This window comes from Aptenodytes patagonicus, chromosome 4 (assembly GCF_965638725.1).
Source record: "Aptenodytes patagonicus chromosome 4, bAptPat1.pri.cur, whole genome shotgun sequence".
Classification (NCBI taxonomy): Eukaryota; Metazoa; Chordata; class Aves; order Sphenisciformes; family Spheniscidae; genus Aptenodytes; species Aptenodytes patagonicus.
In genome coordinates, this window is record NC_134952.1 from 71,227,864 (window position 1) to 71,252,275 (window position 24,412).

Consider the following 24,412-nt stretch of genomic DNA (forward strand, 5'->3'; position numbering starts at 1 on the left):
AAATACTTCATTAATTGTGGCTATAAGAGGGTTAACAAGATTGTTACACAGGAGGAATCATTATTATTCTAGTCTGAAGCTCCAAATGTTTTTACTTTTGCAGAAATCACTTCCTTAATAGTATCATTATTCTTAAGATGACTGTAAATTAAATTCAGCTAAAAGCAGCAACTTTTAGAAAAGATATGTTTCTTCTGAAGGGGGCTTTCACCACTGATTTTCTTAATTATTCTGGATGATTCACTCTCATCCTATGGGGCTTCCGAGAAAGGATTGAAATAAATAGCAGCAAGGCCGGAGTATGAGAGGCAACACATCAGGAATAATTAAGAATAATTACGGTGTGTAGATAAAACAGAAGAAATACATCCTTTGTAAATCACAGCAGTCGTAAATCTTGAAAAATCCAGCAGCTACATTTACTGGCTTGCTGCCATTACTGCAGTACACTGAACTGTCACACTAGGAGGTCCTGGGTTTGAAAGACTCGAGCTTTAAGCTACTTCAGGCATTCTGGATTGATGGAGTAGTCAGTCTTTAGGAAGAAGAGGTACTGCCTGTGATTGCTGTACTGTACTTACTGGCAGGTATTCACTGGATGCAATTGGTACCAGGCAAAAAAAAAAAAATATCTTTAAGGCTTATGTGGAGGAGCCCCATTCCTGTTAGAGCTGTGATGAGACAGCTCCTATCAGACAGCATTGGAAGTCAACCATAAAAAGAGAAGACAGTGGAAAACCTAGTTGTTTTCTAATTAATGTTTAAAAACCCCACAATTTTTAGATCATTTTGGTTGTTATGGTGTGGCTCGATAAAATGAGACTAAAAGACTGTAGAAATGCAAGACAGAAAATTAAGCTACAAGGTCTTATCTTGCAGAGTCGGAGTATTCACTTGTAATTGTTTTTCTAGGGAAGTGCTTAAGGCAGATTCTGTGTACACAAACAAGCCAATCCAAGGAGAGTGGCATTGACTAGCAGTGCACTAACCTGCTGATGTGGGTGGCTGACCCCGACCATCCAGGTGCAGTGAAGTTCAGGCACTCATGTTCTTTTATTACAGGCAAAAGTAGTTAACACTTACTTTTATAAAATTCTTTGATAGAATGTATTTGATTGTGCACACGAACTTTGAGGCATCACAGGGTTTGAAACCATGTTTTCAACGAAGCCCCCGGATCAGACTAGCACTTACAGCCACATTGAAGCGATTTAAAAAGTTGTCACTTAGCTGAAAATAGAGCTGGGTAAAGCACCTCCCAGCTGAGATGCAGTGACTGACCATGTGTGCATTTTTTTTCTGTTGCAAAGCAAAGCAAAGGTGTGTGTAAATGACTTGTTTGGTGTTTATTGCAATGAACTAAGAGTGTGCGATTTCAGCCAACTGCAAGTAGCTGCAGGGTCCGTGGCCCGCAGTTGCATGGGGGTAATTTTTAGAAGCTTTCTAACAGGACTGCGAGTGTTTGTCTATCTTCATATGTGATAATAACAAATATTAGAGAATAAAGCAAATAAAGTCAAAGAAAGGGATATTCTTAAGCAGTCCTGTTTTAGTGAAATCATTTACATTTAAATATTTAATACCTAAATTTATACAATTCATTCTGAAAGAGATGATGTTTTATTATTTACTTTCTCGAACATGCTGGATTTCTCCACCCTGTTTTCCTGAGAGAACATTATATGTTAAAAATTATGTGTTGATTTTTCCGTCTCATTGGAAAAGGTAGTAGCCGCCTTATCCAATTCATGCCAAAATCACCTGGTATCTCTGCACAGAGTCTAACCATAAAAGAGAGAAACTACATGGTGATAAAATTTACTGCTGTATTACTTTTTCTTGTTTAAGTAAAAGCATAGGACCTGTAAGATTTTTGAAATTCATGCCAAACAAGTCCTCCAGCTTTCAGTACTTTGAATTGTGTGTGTGTGTGTGTGTGTCCGACTTCAGTACCATTCCTGGACTTTCTAGACAGCTCTCTGTAACAGCTTGATAGCCTTTTCTTTACATGATCAGAAGTGAGTTGTTTTCATTGTGCAGTTGGTTACAGATTTTTAAAAGTTACCAAGGATTATCTCTGAGACTTCAAAAAATGTTTTGAAAAAGAAAGAGGAAAAAAAAAAAAACGGACAAGGGGGGAAGCTCTCGGGTGGTACTGACGTTAATTTATCATGCCTAAAGGTCAGCATTTCTCAATGTTCTTTCACACACTGAAAGAATTTGTAGTGATTTTGGGGGTGTGAAATGTAGCAATGCAGTGATTTGGTGGCATTTTGGTTCAGTAGCGTATGCTCTTTGAATTAGACTAAACCAACATTTCTTCTCAACCTCGTGAATGCGTTCCAGCACAGAAAAATGTTCTGATAGCACTTGACAGCAGCTAGGAGTGCTGACACGCAGGCTGAGGATGAATGCTGCTCTGCAAAGATCATTTGTACAGGGTTCTTTACTGTCATCCTTGCTAACTCTCTATTTCCTTCAAATGGGTGACTTAATTAAACAAAAGACAAACCAAATAGACTTATCTGGGGAGTAGAACTATTTCTTCCCCCCCCCCCCCCCGCCCCCCCCATGTATCCTCCATTCAAAACTGATAACCCCCCTCAGTAGGGAGTATCTGGCATTTGCGCAAAGATTACATGCTCTTCTTAGCCCGTACCAAAGTATATGCTGTTGCCCGAGCTGAATGTAATTACGTTTCAGTCACAAGTCTGCACTGGATCCATTTTATTTTGTTGTCAGATATGTGGGCAGGATAGAGGTTCAAACACGACCACTAGCTCTTCTAAGCTGAAGCTCTTTATCCCAACACCTCCTCTGAGATAGCACACTCATCCCTCCAGCTTGCCAAGGGTGTCAGAACTACTGCAGAAACTGCCCTTTTTCTTCAAGGTTTTCTGCCTTTTCTCCCCCAATTCTACACGTGGGTAATCCAGATTGTATTTTAATTCTTTAGCAAGCACATGATTGATTAAAATAAGGGTTGGAGGGACTCCGTGATAGATTATTTTAATAGGTGCAAACAGTTTTCGATCTTAAGTTTACGTGCAAAAGTTGTGTGACTCCCTAGGCCTGGTTTCTGTAGCTAGGATATAGATCCTCCTTCCCTCCTGTTGCTGTAATACTCTTCCTTCTTGGTGGTATACCAAATGTGCTCTGCAGGAGAGAAAATGTCAGTCTTTGTTATCAGTTGGCCCTCTTTGAATGATTAAAATGCCAAATCCTGGAGACAAATGGATTTGCTTCTAGTCTGTTCTTTTATTATTAGGCTGATTGCTCTAATAACAGGAAGAAAGCTAGTAAAAACTAAGTTAACAGCATGCCGTTGTTTCTGTTGTGGTGTCAGGCATCAATCCTCAAAGACAGGTGAAATTCAGCTTCAGGGTTCCACATGATCAGAATTTGGACTGGCAGCCAAAGTAACATGTTTTTCATAAAGTCAGACCAAACACAAGCATAAAACCAGAACTGCTATATATCATATCCCTTCTCCTAAAATAGGATTCAAGTTTGTGTAATGAGCCTTCAATTATTATCTTCACAGAGTCACTTTTGTTATTGCTGATGCTTTCTATCCCCAGGGAGAAAATCCAGCCGCTGAAGAAAATGGGAATTTTGCTTTGGGTTTTTGTGAAAGGTTTTTGCTCGTATTACATTTCGAGTGGATACAGGATCAAGTTGTGACTTCTGAAAGGAAGTTGTTTGTGTAACTCAGCAAGATGCATCTTAAGAGTTGAGGTGTCCTCATTGATATTTTGGTAGCGGAAGACTTTTCTACTGCTTTCATCTTTAGTTCTATTTTCACTTCAGTAAAGAAGTCAGTATCAAGAGTGTATAATTATATATACCTGCCTTTTTCCATATAGCTTGGTTATGCTCTTAAAACAAGCAAGCTGAATTGTCACATTTTATGGTTCGATACAATTAAGGGGAAAAGGGGGAAAAACTGATTTATAGGTCTGCATGTTCTCTATAATTTAGGAAGGTTATAATTTGAAGCAAACCAATCAATATTCCCATCCTTATTCTTCTTTTTATTTTTCCTAGTGAACATTACGTTATAGAGGTCCAGCTTCCAGCAAAGATGTTTGAGTTGCTGCCACAAGAGATTAAACAAGGAAAGCTACTTCGCATGTATCCAGTACTCTTCAATGTTGGAATCAATGAACAGCAAACACTTGCAGAGAGGTAAGAAAAAATTGTGTTTCATTTTCTGTCCAAGTATGCCGTGCTAGTACAGGATATCTCTCAGGATTAAAAATAAATCTTTTTTTGTTATTTGCTCTTGGGCCATCTCATACTGACTCAGTGTGTATTTTAAAAAATATTAAAGGAAATAAGCACAAGCTATGAAGCAATGCAAAATAATGAAGAAGTCCAAGTGAAGATATGACCACACGCAGGACTTTATTTCACACAGTCAACAGCAAGCTTCCTTTGGATACAGATATAAAAAGGATTTCTATTTCATGGATGTAGAAGTTTGTTCATACACGTACTTTGGCCTTGTCAAACATGAGTTTGAAAATTGGAAATTATTATTATCTTAAAGGTGGGGTTGAAGATGCTGAACAAGTCATAAGCTAGAAAGAGATCATTTTTCTCAGCTTTTTAGGGCTTTTTTCCAGGGTTGAGGAGTGGTAGTTAATAATAGGGAATGCGTTAGTAATATGTTTGTAGAAACATGAAGGCTGATATTAAAGTTCTGATGTGTTAATATTACTCCTCTGAAAAGATTGCTGGAAACTAATTAGTACAATAGTAGTCAAAGTTTTACCAACGTATTAATTTTCTCTTCCAAGAGAAGGGTATCTGTTGGTCATGTTAAATTACCAAGTTTGTGCAATGTTAAAACTGCAAGGTAGACATCAACAATGAGACAACTACTTTTTTTTTTTAACTAGTTTTATTAAACGAGCATCCAAGAGACATAATACATATCTTTAGATTGCATTCACTACAAACTCAAAACCAAAAGCAAAAGCGTAGCTGGGGAAATAGAGGGAGACAGTGAAAAACCATTAACCTGGACAATAGGCAAGAAGTTAAGCACAACGGGAGTTTCACGTCCTGTTCTTTGTAGACAGCAGAGTAAAAGGAGTCTTTTAAGGAAGACTTCTAAGGAATGCCATTAGGTAGCTTTGTGGATGTTTATGGGAGACTTTTCTGAGTTGTGATGTGTGAGAAAATTAAGGCAGAAAATTTAAATGGGAGACATAGGCTGAATCAGAGGACAGTAAAAACTGGTGTTTTACTAGTGAAAGAGTTGAGTAGTTGGTTAGAGAACTTGAAACAGTCTTGAAAACGAAAATAGCTTATTCTTGATCCCATAAAGAAGGGAAAAGTGATGCTATGAGAGGAGTGACGTGGCCAAAGTGATAGCGTACAAAACCAACAAAACCAGTCATGACAATTGTGACTAGGACACGTCACGTTTTTCTAAAATCAGAGAAAAGGAGTATGCAGTAACCAAGAAGCAAGTTTGTGAGAGCTTACGTGGGTAGGGTAGGCAGGAAGGACTATATGTTGCAAATGTCCTGAAGAAAGATTTGACAAGACTTAGAAATAGCCTGGATAGATGTACTACTCCTCACGTGTAGAGGATTCAGTGTGAAAAGATGTCTGGCTTGCAGGTGGAGTGGCAGGAAGAATGGTAGCATTTTTCACAGTGGTGATTTTACATTGTGCACAAAGAAAGCTATGAATGAAAAAATAATATATGTATATCTACAAATACAGATATATATTAGTATCTCTATTAAGCAAATCAAGTTGGATTATTCCATGCAGAAACAGCTTGTCTACATGCACTTATAGGTGTAAGCATTAGACTTAATTCAAAATATTGCTTAACTCCTAAAGTTGCACGTTTGTCTTTGAGATTGGAAACACTGCACATGCTTTTTGGTAAAATATATTTTTTGTGGAAAATGAATGTGAGAATAGAAATAAGGGTTTGTGATAAATTTCTAGACAATGTTACTTAATTAGATGCAAACATCTCTTCTTTCAATAAAGCACAGTTGAGAATATATCTGGTTTAAAAGAAATATTCTCATGTGACAGTGCAGCAATGGCTACTGAGGAAGTAGCCGAGTCTTTTCCCTCTTTGGCCCATTGAAATATTTGATTCCCTTCTGCATGATGTAGCAGTACATATAGTATCTCCTGATTTGTGTCTCGTTTTGTCTACCTGAATTTCTCACTTAACCTGTCCATGCCTCTCTTTCTGTACTCGTCCATTTCCTTTTCTTCATTTCAAGGCTATTCTAAAGATGAGTTGCAAAAACTTGGCCCTAACTGCCTAAGGAACATTCCTGTCTTTACATTCATTCATGTCTCTCATAGTAGAGGTACCAGGAGAGGGGGTTTGGGGGGTTTTTTTTAGCCTATGTGAAACTTGGCTGTTGTAGAAATTTTGGTCTCGGAGAGAAAGATATTTGCCCATATAGCTATAGTCAGTTCATGGATAAGCGTAATGACATCCTGATGTTGTCTGGGTTTTCTGTGAGGTGCAGGATAATGAGGATTTGGGTGATGCGTGCCCAGCAGACTTGACTGCTGCAAGAAACCCCATAACACACTCCTGAGCCAGCTGCAGCACTGTAGAGCAACCGCTGAGGTCTGTGCGCTGCAGCAAGCTTAAATGCAGACAGCTGAAGTCAGTCAGCCTGCGCATCGCAACTCTGTGAAGCTTAATGGTGAAATCACTGCTCAATAGCAGAGAAACGGTTCTCTCATTAGTTTCAGATACAAGAAACCAAGATAACTAACAGCTCAGGAGCAGTGTAGGGCAGAAAGGGCCCAGAGAAGTAATCAATTTGACTATTTATAGCAAATATTCTCAGACCAGAGCAGAAATTAGTTCTTCAGAAGGTTTTCCGCCTGACACTTGCATCTACTCCATCTTGTGTGGCTTCAATATTGTCCAGCTCTGGTAGAAATTAATATACCTAAGCAACAGCAGCAGTAAGAGATGTAGGAGTTGGTGTTCTCTGCCTGTGGTACCATTTGAAATTCCCACAAATAGCCCTTGCATTTATTCAGGATTTGTGAAGGGAAAAAGAATATGTGCTTTAAAGAATGTTTGTCTATAAATGGAATACTTGGTCCATAAGGTTTTGGAAGATTTATCCGTGAGTGATGACCTCATTCCCAAATATTAGTTCCAAAGCACATGAGAGATTAGCAACTTTGTTTGACAAAATCTAGTACCTTCAACACTAGAAAAAAGAAATAAATCAAAGTTATTTCTTTATGCAAAGAAATCATTCTGAAGGGTAATTTATTTTTGTTTTGTTTTGTTTTTCATCATTTTACTGTGCTTTTTTATAGGTTTGGAGATACCACTTTGCAGGAAAACATTAATCAGGAAAACTTAGAACTTCTAAAAGAATATTACAAGCTGTTTACAGAAAAAATGCCTCCTGATTGTGAGTACAAAATAATGCAATATCCAGATGGCTTTGAAAAGGTTTGATAGGTGAAAGATTATAAGATAGTAACATTAGCGCAATATTAGTGTGCAGCTTTTAGATTTAGGTCTCAATCCCATAGCTTGTTCCATAACGTTAAACACTTTGTGCCTGTACACAGCCCTGCTGAAGTCAGCGACCGCAGGCCCAAGGCCATAGCAGAAACTACAGCGAGAGTGCAACAGAGTAGTGATGAACTAAACAGCTCTTTTAAATTATTAATAAAATATGCTTTTTAATATTTCAAGAAGAGGACAGTCTGTACCTACTATATTTGTACAGAAATACTCGGTGGGAATTTTCATCAGTTTCAATCGCTCCCTCCATTCTTATTTTGAATATGTATTAAGGTATGGCAAACCACTGCGAAATCTGCAGATGCAAATACAAGCAATGAGACACGTCATAACGTCACTGATATTAATAGCGTGATTCCATTAGAATAGGCCCTATATTCCAATTTTATAGAAATTGGGTATCATAAACATTACTATTCTGTTACTTTGATTGTTGAAAGCAAACACTGAAAAGACCATTTGTATCAATCTAATCCTGTTAAAGTAGTCTTAATGCCTAAGCTATATTCCCAAATGTTGCAGATTTTACAGCCTGACTTTAAAGAGCTTGGATTTAGGTCTCTGCTCCTTCCCCTTGGGTAAGGGGGGGTGAATCTTTTGAATCTAAAGACCTATCATCCTACAGGACATGTGTGTAACAACTCATGGTGAATACTGCTGGTTAAAATCCCGTGCAAAGCTTCTGTTCTCTTACAGAACACCTTGTGTTGACTACTTTTGCAAATTATCCATTACATGTATGTACTTACAGTTATATCTAACATGGCACTGTATATGTGTACATGTTTATCTTTTATATCAGGATGATTTTCATTTGTTAATAACTTTGACAGAAGTGAAAGCTCTCTTCCTGAACGGTGGGCAGTAGGCCCATCCATCCACCCACATCTCTAGTATTTCTAGGATTTCTACAGAGAAACTCATATAAGAAGTTAGTAATTAATTTAGGGGAATCCTGCCAAGAAAGCATCCTGAAAAACTAACCTCATCTGGGGCTAGGTCTAAGGTAGATCTGCTACCTCCTAAATGGATCTGATTATATAAAAGCAAAAATTTGCATGCAGATAGTATTGGCTGCTTTTCATTAACAGAAGCTAACCTTGTACTGCCTTCCTGCAGAGGATTATTAGTGAGCCACACAGTCTTCCTGGACTTCTTCCAGGGCTGTGCAGGCTTTTGAGAACTACGCTTGTCTAATTCATCATGTCTTTTCTGGTTATCATTACCTTCTTGCTTTTTCTCTACCTCTAAGATCTGAGTCTGTTCTTTGTCCAAATTTTTACAGAACACAAAGCACCTTCTGGTTCCATTGCCCTTCCCAGTAGCTCCTTGCCATTATATGGAATCACTGTTGGCTTCGAGTAATGTGCCTTTTAAACCAGCTCCCTGGAGAAAAGTGAAGCTCTCCAAGTTGTTCAGCTGGGGGAGAACTTCAATTCCTCCCCTGTTCCCCCAGCTCTGTGCTCCAGTTAGGAAGATAAACCTCCATCCAAGCTGGCAGCAGCCCTGGTGGTGTAGCCAAGTGAGAGCCGTTCAGTATTGATGGCTCCTTGATGGTTTTGTCACACCTTTCCAGATAGTTTCCTGTAGTGCCAAATCTGTGCTACAAAATAAATGCAGGACCTGGTTCACAAAGCTGTTAGTTACAAATAGTGCTCATAAAGCCTGACAGAATTGGAGGACTCTCAGCCCTGTTGGGCAGGCTGTTGCATCCACCATCCTTAGGCAGCCTCACTTGCCTGCTGCTTCACTTCCATTTCAAAGAATTCAATTTTCGACTGCCATAAAGGCATTGCCACCTTTGCTATTAGTTTTTCTCTCATCTCTGTAATTCCCATTGCCAATAATATTCTAGCTTTCGCCAATAATATTCTAGCTTTCTCTCTATTCCCAATTATTAAGTCTTCAGCTGCGTGTAACTGCATATGCCAAATACTGGCTTTCTATCTTCTTTTAGATGAGTATGCACTCTGTCACTCTCCTGTTTCTTAATCTCTTTAATTCTCTAATAGGAAACTCTGAAAACAATAAATAGCAGTGTGCTCCCAGAAAGATTCCTACCAAAAATGCCAACCAAACGTAGTTCGGTTTAGGCACCAAAATAGTACTGCTTTTATAGAATAGCTAAAGGGGGTTTATAAAAAAGATGGGGGCAAACTTTTTAGCAGGGCCTGTTGCGACAGGACAAGGGGGAATGGCTTTAAACTAAAGGGGGGTAGATATAGACTAGATATAAGGAAGAAATTTTTTATGCTGAGGGCGGTGAAGCACTGGCACAGGCTGCCCAGAGAGGTGGTGGATGCCCCATCCCTGGAAACGTTCCAGGTCAGGTTGGACGGGGCTCTGAGCAACCTGATCTAGTTGAAGATGTCCCTGCCCACGGCAGGGGGGTTGGACTAGATGACCTTTAGAGGTCCCTTCCAACCCAAACTATTCTATGATTCTAGCATAGTAAGGGTACAAAAATATATGATTGTTGTTTAGTAGTACATAATCAATGGAAAAGAATGGCTTAGAACTCAATTTAAACAGCTGAAAGCATAAAATTGGAGAAACCTATGTCGTGAGTGATATTTGGTGTTGCTGGTTTGATACCTAACACCCACAGCAACATCAGCGTTGCAAAGTATTGTCCCATGTGAGAAGAGGGATGCATGCAAGGTTTAGAAATCCTGCAAGCAAATAAAGATTTTCTTCCATAGCATCATAATGCATGTAGCAGTACATGCATTTTCAACATAAAGTCTATGAGTCTGTTTTGTACTTCCAGGCTTCTCTCCCTTATAATCTCTGAGAATGATTTGACGGTTTAATACTGCTTTGTGACACAAGGAATTTAAGCAATCGATCACGTCCAGTCAAGATGCAGCTCATCTGGCAATATTCTAAATTAGGAGAATCTTGCTTTACCTATGGTGAAGTCATCTCTCTGAGATGGTGCGTTTTCTGCTGTGAACCAAAGGAAAACTGCTTTGAAGCAATAAAATGTTTACCTAGTGATACATTTTCAGAATCTGGAAACATCTTTTTAGAGTACTCATTATATGCTATGTGTTTTAAAGAAACAGATGCAGGCTAAGTATAATAGTCTGGCAGGTTGTGAGTATTTTTATATGCTCTGCATTATCTAATTGTATGATCAGGAATTGTAATACACAGATAAAACAATCCTCATTAAGATTATTACAAAACTAGTTTCAATGTAATTTTTCTGCATTTTTTTTCTTTTTGGCAGCAGTGTATGAGTAAGGCAACTTAGACATTTTTAGAATAGTTCTTTTTGAGTATGTTTAAATTACTTCTTACTATGAATCGTGGATAAGGGAAACTACAGAATTCATTAGAGATAAAATGTAAAGCCTGTTGACAAGTGGGATCATTCCAGCTGTGATCAGGTTAGGAGAATGGATTTTGACCTGCATTAGTAGTTGCCTCATTTTTACTCTTTGAATTTAATATAAATCTTAGGTTTGGGGCTTGGGTCATGGGGTTTTTTTTTCCCACTGGGTGGAACATCCTACTTTTTCTTGTTGAAAAAATATGTCAATTTATCAATTTGGTTTAATTTTGTTTCAACTGGTTCTGAGCATTTCTTTGTTGATAACTATTATTAAACTTATTTTTACTTCACTGCCATAAGAAGAAATCATTTCGAAAAACAGATTTTGGTTGTTTCTACTGATTTTCAAAACTAATGAAGATAAAGGTAACATTAGAACAAAACCCTTCTATATATACACACAAAACAGAAAAGCAAATTAAATTACCTACTCTTGAATTCCCTCTAGACATCTATGATTAATAAAACTTCAGCTCAGCTGCCATACCCAGGGCAAGTAGGTAAAATTTTGGATTTTAAATAAATGTGAAATTATTTTGTATTTCAAAATTAAAGTCACATTTAATTTCAGACTGAGAAATATCCTTTGTTAGATTTTTTTTTTTTTTTTTTTTGGGGGGGGGGCGAGCGTATTTAGTGCTGTTTAACCCTCATGTTATATTAGGAACTAAAGCATCATTTTAAAACAAAAATGAGATGTTCCGTTTTGAAAACAAAACCAAAATATTTTGACTTTTAAAAGATCATGCCATCAAAGCAGGTTTTAATACACTCAGTTATTCCTCTACTCATTTCCATTGAATGTCTGTAATAGTTGATGAACAGAACTACAGCAGAGATTTGAATGTTTTCACCATCCGTTTATAAGATAAAAGTTGAAGACACTTTAATTTTCCATGGTGAAAATCTTAGGGAGGACAACCCAATACTTAGAAAGAAATAAGGTTTACTTATTCCCTAAATATTTAGCTGGAGCTTTCCATCCTGTGTTTCCAAACAAAGCTGTAAATAATAGACCTGTTCTTTAATATGGGCATTCTTTAGTCAGCACAACCCTGTCATCACCCTTACCATAATGAGCAAACCTTATCATCCTTTTTTTCCAGGTCTACCACATTTTCAAGAACAAAATGATTTAAAGGGATTGCTAGAAAATCTCCATCAAAATATCCAGGCCAAAAAGAGAAAGAACGTAGAAATTGTGTGGCTGGCTGCGATGGTAAGCTCTCTTGTTTCAAATACGTTCACATGATGAACTACTTTTCACATGCCTGCTGATACTGTAAATGCAGTGGATTTTAAGGATATGATTGGAAAACTCAATGATTAAGTAGGTACATATGCTGAAATGGCTCTCTAACGTTTCCATTCTGATGGTTTCTCATCCCACTCATGAATATATCTCTTCTTGCTACACTTAAATTACAGATATTTTCTTTCTCTCACTTTCTTAACTGGTAGAACTGGCTAGAATTCAAAGTGAGAAGAAGGTCTTGGTGACTTTGTTGTCCCCTATATCCTCCAGGCCCTTTTCTGCAGAGCTTCTCCTAGCCAGGCAGTCCGTGGCCTGTGCTGCTGCTTGGGGTTGTTTTGTCCCAGGTGCAGGATTTTTCATTCATCTCAGTGCGCTGTGTAACAGGGTAAAAGAGATTTGCTTTTTCTGGGGGGCATGTTTTTTCTTTAACTAACTGAGTCTGTTTTTAGGCAGAGGAATCCCTTCATCCCCAGTATGGGCAGGATCAATTCCTTGGATGATCACACATAGCTGTAAATATATCACCTCATATGAGAGAGACAACACAGTATTCAGCTACAGTATCTAACCTTTTTTTTGTTTAAAATCATATCCATTCTTTGATAATATAAAATTTGGTTATTCAAAATATCTTCATTTTATTGTTTAGTGTCCATAAGCCTTGAGGTATGATGCAGGACATGATTACTTGCTCTGGCTTTTGTTTAATATTGCTGCACTCAACTTTTGAATTTCTGTAATTAAGGTACTTATGTTTTATAAATAAGTGTTTAATTGTATCAGTACAACTTTTAGTCAATCACATTTTATGGGTTTTTTTAGCCAGTGTCACCATGACAGCCACTCCAAGGGCACTGAAAGCAACACAAAATAAGCTAGATATGCAAAGGGCAGATGTTCAGACGCAGGGAGAACACAAAAATGTTTATCAAACAATGAATAATACTTACTTTGCTTTATTCACATAATTCCTTTTTGTTTCCCTCTTCTGTGGGGTTTGCACGTACATGTTAAAAAAAAAAAAAACCCAAAACAGACAACAAAACAACCCTTAGATGTTTGTAAGAGCTCAAGCTTTTCAGGAATGTGAAGTTCAATCAGGTAATTGTCTTAGATTTAGAAAAGTACCTGTGGTGTCTCTGCCCATTTATACAGGCAGAGACTTGAGTCTTTGGTATCTACTGAAATCGAAGCAAGACCTTGTGTTTTGGGGAACTTTCAAATGCATATACCTTTCAAGGCAAATAAATATTTGATACAAAATATTAATAAAATTTTCCATGACTTTTCATTAACACTAGGAACAAGACAATATTAACTGTGTCTTTGTATTAATAACACTGCTGTAATTTTTTATATTGCTAATAACATTTTGCCTTGTGGTTAATAAATATTATCACATGCTATTGCAGTATAAATCTGTTGTGAGTAAAAATATAAGCTTTTCTTGCAGTACCAGTTCTGCAATTACTATGAAACATTGCTTTTTAAAGAAGTAAAAGATAAATCAGTACAGGGTAGTGTAAAATGAGCTACAAAGAATATGACAGAATTTACTTAATCTTTGGATATAGAAAGTTTACTTCTATTCAGGATTCCCTGAAAATAATTTCATGGGTAAAAAGCATTCTTTGGACATAGAAACTGTTTAAGATTTTTCCTTCACTATGTTCTATTTCTCTTTACCTTACTGTAACCTTCTGAAATGAGTATTTCTGGACCCATTGATCTACACACTGTTATACTGTGTTACATTTATTTATTGGAAAGGCATGATTCCTTGCTGTAAGGATATCGCTTTGTTGTTGCAGTAGATGTATGAAATTCTACATGGATATGCATATGTGTCTGCACCTGCATGTAATCCCTGTTTTAATGGAACTATGAGAATACGTCTGCATTTTAAAAGTCAACTTTTCCAAATTGGTATCACAAACATTTGTTATTCTCAATATAATGGGGCAGAGATTTAAATGTTATCTATTTTTATTTCCTAAGCTGCACCCTTCATCTTCTGTCTTATATCAGGAGAAATGATCAGAGTATTGATTTATCCTTGTTTTAGTCTTCATGGTTTTATATGCTTTTATCATCCCCTCTTTAAACTTAATCACAATCCTAATCATTTAAATCTGTGTTTGTAAGGGAGACTTTCTAAAGCACTAATAAACGTTAAGTATATTTCTCCTCCTCCTATATCTTCAATATATTTGGGGAAAAAGTAAGCAAAATTGAGGATAAAATTCAGGCTGGACACTAATCGTAAGCGTGTGTTCTGATATGATGATATTACCATATATTTGGTATTGTCCGTTATTAGATTTCTAGAGCATGAGATCATTGTGTTTGCCCGTTTTAATTATTTACTTTGTTTAACTGCTGCTGCTTAGTGAACTGAGTCATTCTGAGGATTTATCTGGGCCAGCCTATCTGGTTAACCTACATTTCTCCTTAAATCACAATCTAAGGATTTTTTAATTTGTTTATTTAAGTTAACGGATTGTTTTCTATTTAATCCACTTTAAAATGATTGAGGCATTTGTACTGAACTTCGATGCAGAATAAGCTTGTGGTTATGGTCATTTGCTTGTTGTGCCTAGAATGCTTCTCAGTTCAAAACTGACTCTCACTAGCCAGCACTTTATATGTATGCTGTCAGCCTAGATCTGGGATTTGGTTTCCCCTCCCTGCATCAGAGGCCATCGCTCATCCAGAATGATTACCTGTTTTTTTGTCATAGGATCATAGAATAGTTTGGGTTGGAAGGGACCTCTAAAGGTCATCTAGTCCAACCCCCCTGCCGTGGGCAGGGACATCTTCAACTAGATCAGGTTGCTCAGAGCCCCGTCCAACCTGACCTTGAATGTTTCCAGGGATGGGGCATCCACCACCTCTCTGGGCAACCTGTGCCAGTGTTTCACCACCCTCAGCGTCAAAAATTTCTTCCTTATATCTAGTCTATATCTACCCCCCTTTAGTTTAAAGCCATTCCCCCTTGTCCTGTCGCAACAGGCCCTGCTAAAAAGTTTGCCCCCATCTTTTTTATAAGCCCCCTTTAAGTACTGATAGGCTGCAATAAGGTCTCCCTAAAGCCTTCTCTTCTCTAGGCTGAACAACCCCAACTCTCTCAGCCTTTCTTCATAGGAGAGGTGTTTCATCCCCCTGATCATTTTTGTGGCCCTCCTCTGGACCCACTCCAACAGGTCCATGTCTTTCCCGTGCTGAGGACTCCAGAGCTGGATGCAGGACTCCAGGTGGGGTCTCACCAGAGCAGAGTAGAGGGGCAGAATCACCTCCCTCGACCTGCTGGCCACGCTTCTTTTGATGCAGCCCAGGATACGATTGGCCTTCTGGGCTGCAAGCGCACATTGCCAGGTCATGTCCAGCTTTTCATCCACCAGTACCCCCAAGTCCTTCTCGGCAGGGCTGCTCTCAATCCCTTCATCCCCCAGCCTGTATTGATACAGGGCTTGCACTTGGCCTTGTTAAACCACATTTTTCTTACGACTCATTCACTTTGAATAGTCACAATGACTCATGGACTTCAAAAGAGACTAGTGTAAAGAGAATTAATCTCTTCAATTAAGCAGCTAACTTCTTTCACAGTGTTATCAGCCCTGCTTGATACTTTCTTTAAAAAAATTGTCTTATAGTACTTTATTTAAATCCCGATGCAACTTTCCAAATTTTTAAACATATTTAAGTTTTAGAATTTTGAATTATAGGAGGGAAGAAACACTCACAGGTTCTCCTTTACTAGCCTGTACTTCTTTGGGTTCAAAGTTAGATTCAATTAATTAATTCCCGGGATTCAACTTTTGAGGTCGCCCTTACCACAATATTGCAAAGACCTTAAAAGACTGTAAGTATTGTCTGGGCCGTTGATTTTTAACAGAATTTCTGAGAATGCAATTAATGGATTAAAAAGTGCTTATTTGCTGAAGTGAGATTATGAAGGTCGTGTTCCAGTTTCATCCTGCCAGATCCCAAGTGAACACTTGATAGCCAACCTGAGAAGTTCCTTAGGATGAGGCCTAACTGCTGTAATTTATTGCCTTGCCCTATTCTTATAACTATTTCCTTTTTTTGATACTGTTATAGCTGTGATTGTCCAGTGATAGGAGCAAGCAAAGCTGGGCAGAGGATATTACCTGTTCTTCGGACAAAGTACATTGGGGAAGGGAGACCGATACTTGGGCACACCAGCTCTCCTTCAAATTTTTCTTTTTCTAGTAAAATATTGTTTGAACCCAAAGTATAAACTAATGGGCTGGTACAATGACAAATTGATTCTTACGGTGAGAAATTATCTTTAAAAATATGTCATGGTTCCCTTATCCCTTATAATTTTGTCAAAACGTACAGTGAAAGTAGGCACTCCATGGCAGTCATTTGTGTTAAGCTTTAATTGTTCTGGGTCACGCATTGAACAGTTTACCTGTTGAAAATAGACTCTGTTTAAATTCGGTACATAGATAGATGTGTCTGAATCCATGCCCTCATGAGGAGTTAGTCCTCTACATTCATGAGTCTGGGTTAAAAAAGACTTGTCAAAGTTTTTCTTCATTTTTTTCAACATTCATTAGGTGTTCAGACAATTAAGCCTTAATTGAATAGGGTGGTTGTCACAAAGTGAGGAAAAAATGAAGCAACTTTTCCTTTTATAGTCTAGACTAACACAAATACTTTTTATTTCAAGTTCAGGAAACTGGATGCAATGGTTTGGTAAGCTGTAGTACGTGTAGACATGTTAGTGACGTGCTTAAAATGCTCAGGACTAAGAATAGTAGATTTTTGTTGTTGTGTCCACCATCAGTTTCTTGTTTCACTTGGTTGCGGGGGGAGGGTATTGGGGTAGGCAGGAGAGAGACTTGATTGCGACTGCAGTACAAGATTGTGTGCAGCTCTCTCAAAATCAATAAGGACTCCTTTTTCCTCAGTGGGCAGGTTATTTGTAGGCTTGTCCTGCTAATCAAAGCCCTGAAGATCATCTTTTAAAATGTGTCATTTGGACAAATTGGAAATGGGCTGTAGATCACCAGCTGTAATCTTTTGGTGCTATGTTTCCAGAGTGTTAATGCTTCAAATTTATAAACAAAAGCTAAATTCAGAGTTCTTTTCAGCACAACATTGTCACTTTTTGTGGCACTGTGTCAGGCCAGCATGGGCATAATCCTTAGAATATGAAAATCCCCAAGGCAGCGCTAATAACTGATTTAACTGCAAAGACACATGTCAGCAGCTGTATGATTCAGGTTGGAGTTACTACCTTTTAATAGCTATTTTCTTCTTGAGAAATACTGTATTCGTTGTCTGTGATTGCAAAATGGTGGGAGTTTCACAGTCTGCCTAGCGTGTAGAGAACACAAGGTGTGACGAGGGCAATCCTCTGACGTCTGCCTGTGTTTCAGATTTGCCGTAAGCTGAATGGAGTCCGTTTCACCTGCTGCAAAAGTGCCAAAGACCGGACATCCATGTCAGTGACGCTGGAGCAGTGCTCCATCTTGAGGGACGAGCATCAGCTTCACAAAGACTTCTTTATTCGGGCACTGGATTGCATGAGAAGGTATGTGGAGATTATTGCATGTCCCTTGCATTTTGAGCTAAGCCAGGAGCCGTGGTACAGAACGGTCTAAAGCCAGTTGCAAATGCGCAATAGGCCCCAGTCCCGATTTAGCAGAGAACCGACCAGCAGCATGCCAGCTGGTAAGTCACTTTTGCATGCAAGGGCTTGGCAACTGCGTGTTTTATCACTAATTAACAGTTTCTGAGATAGATATGTGAAACCTTGTAAGTGTCACTTCACTGACTGTAGAATTTGACCAAGGTAAATAGCAGTTATTTTAACAATTTCTTAGGCTTTCGTAAGGCTTAAAATTTTAACAACATTCTATGACCATATTAAAAAAAAAATGTTATTTTCTGTTTTAAGAATATTTTTTAAAATGTTTACACATTCATTAAATCATTTGTATAAAATTTAGACAAACATTGTGAAAACAGAATAAGCATTTGTTACAGATGGCAATTCTTACTAGCTCATGTTATTAAAAATAAAAGAAACACCCAAGGAGGTTTGGACTGTTGGTGGTTGCCACTAATATCTGATAAAATCTTTACTGTGCTTAAAAAAAAAAAGTTTCATTCTAAATAACAACTGCAGAAATTGAGGCTGATGTTATCAGGAATGTGTAACTAGAAGATGTAAAGATTTCTGATTATTTGAATCTTTGATGAATAAAAAAAACCACATTGAGCAGACAAGTTTTGATCGTAAGATGAATCCAGGTGCTGTATTCTCTAAAGAAGCTTTCATCATTGGCTTTAATGAGTACTGCATTGTATTTTCTATAAGAGTTTTTAAAAAACATGTCCACAACATTCAAATAATGTATAATGCAAAACTAATAGAAAATATTCTGGTCAGCCTGCAAAGAAGTAACTGATATCTTGCACTTATGTGAAACAGAAATTGTTTGTATGTTGGATTTGCAAAGATCATATCTAAGTAAACAATCATGTTTAAAGTCTGTAATTGATAATTCTTGACCTTAATGTTTAGTGTTGTCAGATTAGGTGTTTAATGTCTAGATTAATACTGTAGGTTTACAGATGTAGGGTCCTTTTGTCTTTTGGCAAAGATAGATATCTTTTGGCAAAGATAGATATTCTAAAGAAAAAAGGTAATGTTTACAAAGAGTAATTGAACAGAGGACTGAGATGACTTAAACGTAGAGTTGGTTTGCAAGGTGCCAGTGTAGTGTGATACATTAAACTGAGGTGTATCGTTTTGTGTGTATCGTTAGCTTGCATAAATCCCTTAGTTTCTGCAGTATTTCAGTGAGTGAATGATTTGTGTGCAGTCTTTCATAACTACATGTTTTATCATTAATGAAAAATTTTGAGTTTTCTGTGTTAAATTTCATTTGTGTTGGCATTTCAAATATGTTTTTTTTTTCTTTTATGTCTCCAATAAATACAAAAGTGTGTAAGTTACAGGAAATTACCAGATACAGGCAAACTAATTATATAAAATCATTATTATGTTAGAATAGTATTTAGTAGATTGGAAAAGTTTCACAGATAGAAACCTGATTAAAAAAAAAAAAAAGCCTTGATATTTATACAAACAAACTTGTTAGTACAAAAGTGTAAGTACTAAAATGTAAGCGACTGAGTGCTTTTATATCACATAACTGATCTGAAAGCTGAGAAGATTAACACATTAGTTATATTTGCAGATGACAATAAATTGGAGTCACAAAAGAATGGTGAAAAGCCCAGAAAATCTGGAGAAAACTTAAAAAAATAAATGAGCAGATGGGTATATGAGGTTGAAGCACCATGACAAAAATGTTAATTCTATGTTTTTGCTGTAGTTTTAAACAGAGAAAAGCTTTATCCTGTTAATATCCTGTAAATGAATTTGAAATAGCCTTGAACTGAAGTGGTTGCTATGTTGGATAGAAGGTGATAATTTTGACTTGGGTGGTAGGATTGTCTGGGACTTAAAGCAAGGGCCTTGCAAGTAGTGGCAGTAGCATACAGAATAACCTGCACCATCAAGATAATAAATAAATAGATCTTTTGCCTATGCTAGTTTCTATCTGTATAACATTGCTCGCACAACTGGAGGTTAAAAAAAAATGAGCAGCCAATTTACTTTTTTTTCTCATGAGCTGGTGAATTAAAGCCCAAAAATTCAGAACAGAAGAATAAAAATGTCAAATGGGGATACATAGTACTTAAACTCTATGGTACTCCCATTAAGAGTTGGTCAGACAGTTTTAAGAGCCGTCTTTGGGTGCTTTTTTTGGTATCTTTGGTGCCACAGACATTCAGCAGGGACCATTTCTGCCTCCCCACTGCCCATCTGTTGCTGGAGGTGCTTATGGAGCAGTGCTGGAAGCGACGCAGGCTTTCCTTCCTCTCCACCACTGACTAGGTAGTGTGGTAAGGACCCTCCAGCTGGGCTCTCTTCTTGTAGGCAGACGGAGAAAGGTGAATTGCAGAGAAAGGCAATTTGAGAGAGCAAACCGGGAAGGAAAGAACAGCCAGGCAAAAGGGGGGGGGGGGGGGGGGGGAATCATTATTTCCACAGGAAGAGATATAATGACATTTCAACTAAATCTCCTGTATTTTACTTGAGGGAAACTTGGCAGCTACATTTTTGAGGTTTGTGTGAATGAGGTCAACAGACTTGTTTAGTAGTCATTGTGATGCTTGCTTGCCCTTTTATCCTTTCTTTTTATTTGGTTACTATTGCAGAGTGTTATTTGAAAGATTATGCTGTGCATTTCTAAGCTTTTCATTGACTACTTGTAGAAGCTTTTAGAATTATTTTCACGTCTAAAAGAACCTATTTTGTTTTAAAAGCAGACAGAGAAAAACTGTTTGCTGTTTAATTTATAATTTTAGCAATTTTCCACTGATGAATCTTCTCTAGATCACTTAGTTAAACTCTGTCAATCAAATCCCTTTATGCTGATTGCCACAAATCACTTTTAAGCCTTTCAAAAGAACAAGTAGACAAGGAAAATTCAACTTTAACATCCAGAATCCTAACAGACTGGATTGATCTTCGAAAGGCTTCTTTCAAGAGTTAACAGTAGGAGATAGAGAGTACTGTGAAACAAAGGGAATTGTAAAAGTAAATGGCGATTCAAAAGCAGCCTTTATTGGAAATGCCATAATTTTGAGATATGAAAATTATAAAGGTGCCTGTGTAGCTGTAAAGCTTTTTCTTTTCCTGCCAGTGCTGACACAGCTTTGGTGGCTGTTGTAAAAGGGAAGCGTGTGCTTATGGGTTCGTGCTTTCTTGCCACCAGAAGTTTGGAGATGCTGGACTTCTGCATGCTGCTGCTTTTCAGCTTCTCTGATGTACCTAGGATTTTGAGCAAACCAGAGGAAATTTCAGATGTTTCCATTTGTTTGCTTCGATGTACGTTGCTCAGCGCTGTTTTGGAAAATACTGCCAGTAGCTGTTATTAATGACTTAGTTTGTAAGTGGAATCAGTGTCTTGTAGTGATAAACTATATGATGTTTATTGCAAAAAATAAAAAAGCTGTGCAAAAATCCTTCCATTAGTTGTCCCTTTAGCTTACAAAAAATGTGGTGAAACGATGATAGGAATTCAAGCTTTATCACTTATACTCAGAAGACAAAACCATATATATTATATTGTAACTCTAGCCATTATGATGCTGCAGTTGATGTATATGTGAAGTGGCTATTCCATAAATAATTCTACATATTATAGTTTCCTTGGTATATGTATGTGACTTCCATTGATCTTACTGGCGTGCATATGCAGAATGAGGAAAATCCATATATTATCCCCTCTGTATCAAGTGCTTGCAATTCACATCATACTAAAATCATATTTATAATGTTGCTGCCACTTTCAAATCCATCAGGTTTTGCAATCATCAATATTATTTTCTTATTTTTCCATTCACCAGTATGTATTTCCTGTCATTCAATGTTAACTATATTCCAAGAGACAGTAGAGAGCCAAAACTGATTTACCCGAGTTCATTGCAGTATCTGTCACACGATTCTACTTTTCATCTTTAGAGCTGGCCATGCTTAAGGGAGGTTGGATCCTGGTAGGCAGCACACTATGAAGTAGTTCTGTAAAGCTAATTTGATTTATTTCCCCCCCCCCCCCCTTCTTTTCTGAACCTATTTAATTTTACTGTTTCAGTGACAGGGCCCCTTTTGGAGGCCTGGGGTAGTAAGTAACCTCAGAATCTTCTGGGTTTTGAGCATGTTTCAAATAAAGCCTCAAAAGTAAAAACAAGCAAAAGAAATGACAAATCCACTGTCTGTGGTGAAGCCTCCAGGCTTTGAGCCTTATCGTAATTCTTGGCAGGGCACAATACCTGTCAGATATTTCAGACATTGAATACAAAGTTTGAGCCAATGTAGGACACGCTGTTTTCACCTGAAACAGCAGTCAAGGATATTTCAGATTATTTTAGATAAATTGCCGATCAAAAATCTGATTGAAGCACAAATACAAAGAATAAATGGTCTGGGCAATGAGGTATGGCTTTTGATGGCCCAATTATGAAGCAAATAGCTCCTTTTTAAAGAGCTGTTTGAGGGCATCTTTTCTTAAAGATCATCTTAAAGATGTCCGAGTTGAGAAGGAGGGATAGCTGTAATAGCTCTTTAATCAGGGACTTTCAGATGTTCTGGGCGGAATCCATAGGTCCAGGCTGAGATAGACCTTGGCCGTGGAAGGGCCTATACCAAACAGCACAGTGTTGTGATTGCTACATGGACTAGGAAGCAGGAGCAAAGGGACAGGATGAGAGACTGGGATCCGTGTGCAGATCTTCCTCTGCCTTTCTCCCATCTCCCAGCTTTCACCCTGCTCCTGCGAGCTTGTGGCAATAGATGCAGCGCGTGAGGAGTCACACAGAAGGGGAAGCACATGTTCTCCTCTTACCTTTTCTTTTTCTGGCCCATCTGACCTTCCCCATCTTTTTTTCCTGAGAGTATTAGCGCAGTGTAAGCAAAACTTAAAAGGGAGAGCCTGGCTTCCAACATGGATTTTTCCATCGTTCTATGGTTCTTTAGAAACTTAACATTTCTATTTTGAGGTACAAACTTTAGATGGAAAGATTTACATTACCTAATGTATTGAAAGAGGCCTGGCATTAAGTAATAGCAAGGTCCAATTTTGATGCATTGAACCACCAGCAATTTTGTTTTCCAAAACTAAATTACTACTTTTTTAAATAGCAACAGTGTGCAGAGGAAAAGAAAACAAAATGGAGAGAGGTGGTCACAAGATGTAATAAGAATCAATGCAATTGGCACCTTGTTGGACTGTTTTATAATAAAGGTCTATTTTTGAGCATCCTTCTGGAAGGAGGAGGAGAATTGCAGACAACCATTGCGGACAAAGTATCAAACAGTAGCTTGAAAAGGCTGTGTTAAATCTAAGGTTTTCTAATATAAGTACTCAGTTTCACAAAATTGATCTTTATAATATGTCTTTAAAGCAATTCGCTGGTTTTTAAGACTGAGGGGAAAAAAAAAAAGCCTTTCTAAAAAAGAAAGGAAACCCAAACACACTTTATTTGCACCCTGTCAGGCTCAGGAAGGTTGTTGGTGAGGTTCAGGCTTCTACACGGGCAAATTAAGTAAGTAAAATTGGCAGTTGTTTTGTAATATAGTTTCACGCATTTTGTCTTTCACTGGGGTCAGATGTTCAAGTCCGTGTTTTGTAGGGGAATGTTCTCTAGCTGACTACAGAAGTTTCATTTCTCCTGTATCTTGTTTCTCCAACTTCTTCCCAAATACTGATTTCAGACTTCTTTCTGATCAACACGGCAGTCAGAGTCCTGAGAACCCTCTCACGAGAACTTTCTCATCTTCCTCTTTTTCACCAGACTATTGTTTGAATATTTCCCTCTGGTTGCTCCTTCTTCCTCTGAGACGCATGTGGATGCCTTTGTCTTTCTTCTCTTCTTCAGAGCTTGGGCACTGGCATCAGTAGCAATATAGAGAGAACGGCAGAGACAGTCCCCTGCCTCACTGCTTTTGCTTCATATTGCAGCGGTCATCATCTGCCAGGGAGAAGAACAGCAAGGAGAAGTCTTGTCTAACCCCTTGACCTGGCAGACGTTCAGCACAGATTGAATCCTCTAAGCGTGTACCTGCTGAATTTTAACAAGTCTTTGTTAGGAAGAGGTGATTTGAGATTCTTGCGGGAGCAGGCTCTTACAATAGTTACATCTCTCATACCTTTATTGCGTTGGTGCAGAATACCAAATTCTGCTCTTCAGCATGGAGGTAATAGTAATCATCTCAAAAAAAAAAAAAAAAAACCAACAACTGTATTTTTTTCTTCTTTAAATGACATTGTAAGTTTGAATTTTATCCATTCAAAATGAACTAACAATTGAAAGTAGAATCTTAATGGAAAGCATTGTGTAACCTTAGTTATAGTTGCCCTTCCCCTGGAACCTATAATAATATTCTTGGGCTAATCACTGGGGAGGAAGGGAGTGTTCAAGTGAAAACAGTAAAAACCTTTGCCACTCTTTGCAAGGAATATTTAGAGATGTGACCCAGGCTACGTCACCGAAACACTCAGCAGGCAGTAAACCAGAATTTCTGAAGTAAATGCTTAGTTTTCCTGTCAGTCCATGGGGGGAAGGTAGTACCATAAGCAATCTGTATTGTCTCTAATTTTTGACACCAGAATTAGGTGGGCGAGTCCTTGAAATGCACCTGCTTCTCCTTCAT

The 24,412-nt window shown here is 37.9% G+C and overlaps 1 protein-coding gene across 4 annotated transcripts in view; it reads left to right on the plus strand.

Annotated features, from left to right (window-relative positions):
* The window catches only part of INPP4B (inositol polyphosphate-4-phosphatase type II B), a 328,856-nt gene that overhangs the window by 278,166 nt on the left and 26,278 nt on the right, over positions 1–24,412 (plus strand). For all 4 annotated transcript variants that reach the window (XM_076337143.1, XM_076337145.1, XM_076337141.1 and 1 more), the window contains exons 23-26: positions 4,048–4,188; positions 7,336–7,433; positions 11,999–12,111; positions 17,559–17,713. In XM_076337143.1, coding sequence (XP_076193258.1) covers positions 4,048–4,188; positions 7,336–7,433; positions 11,999–12,111; positions 17,559–17,713 — 507 coding nt within the window. The remainder of the gene's footprint in view (positions 1–4,047; positions 4,189–7,335; positions 7,434–11,998; positions 12,112–17,558; positions 17,714–24,412) is intronic.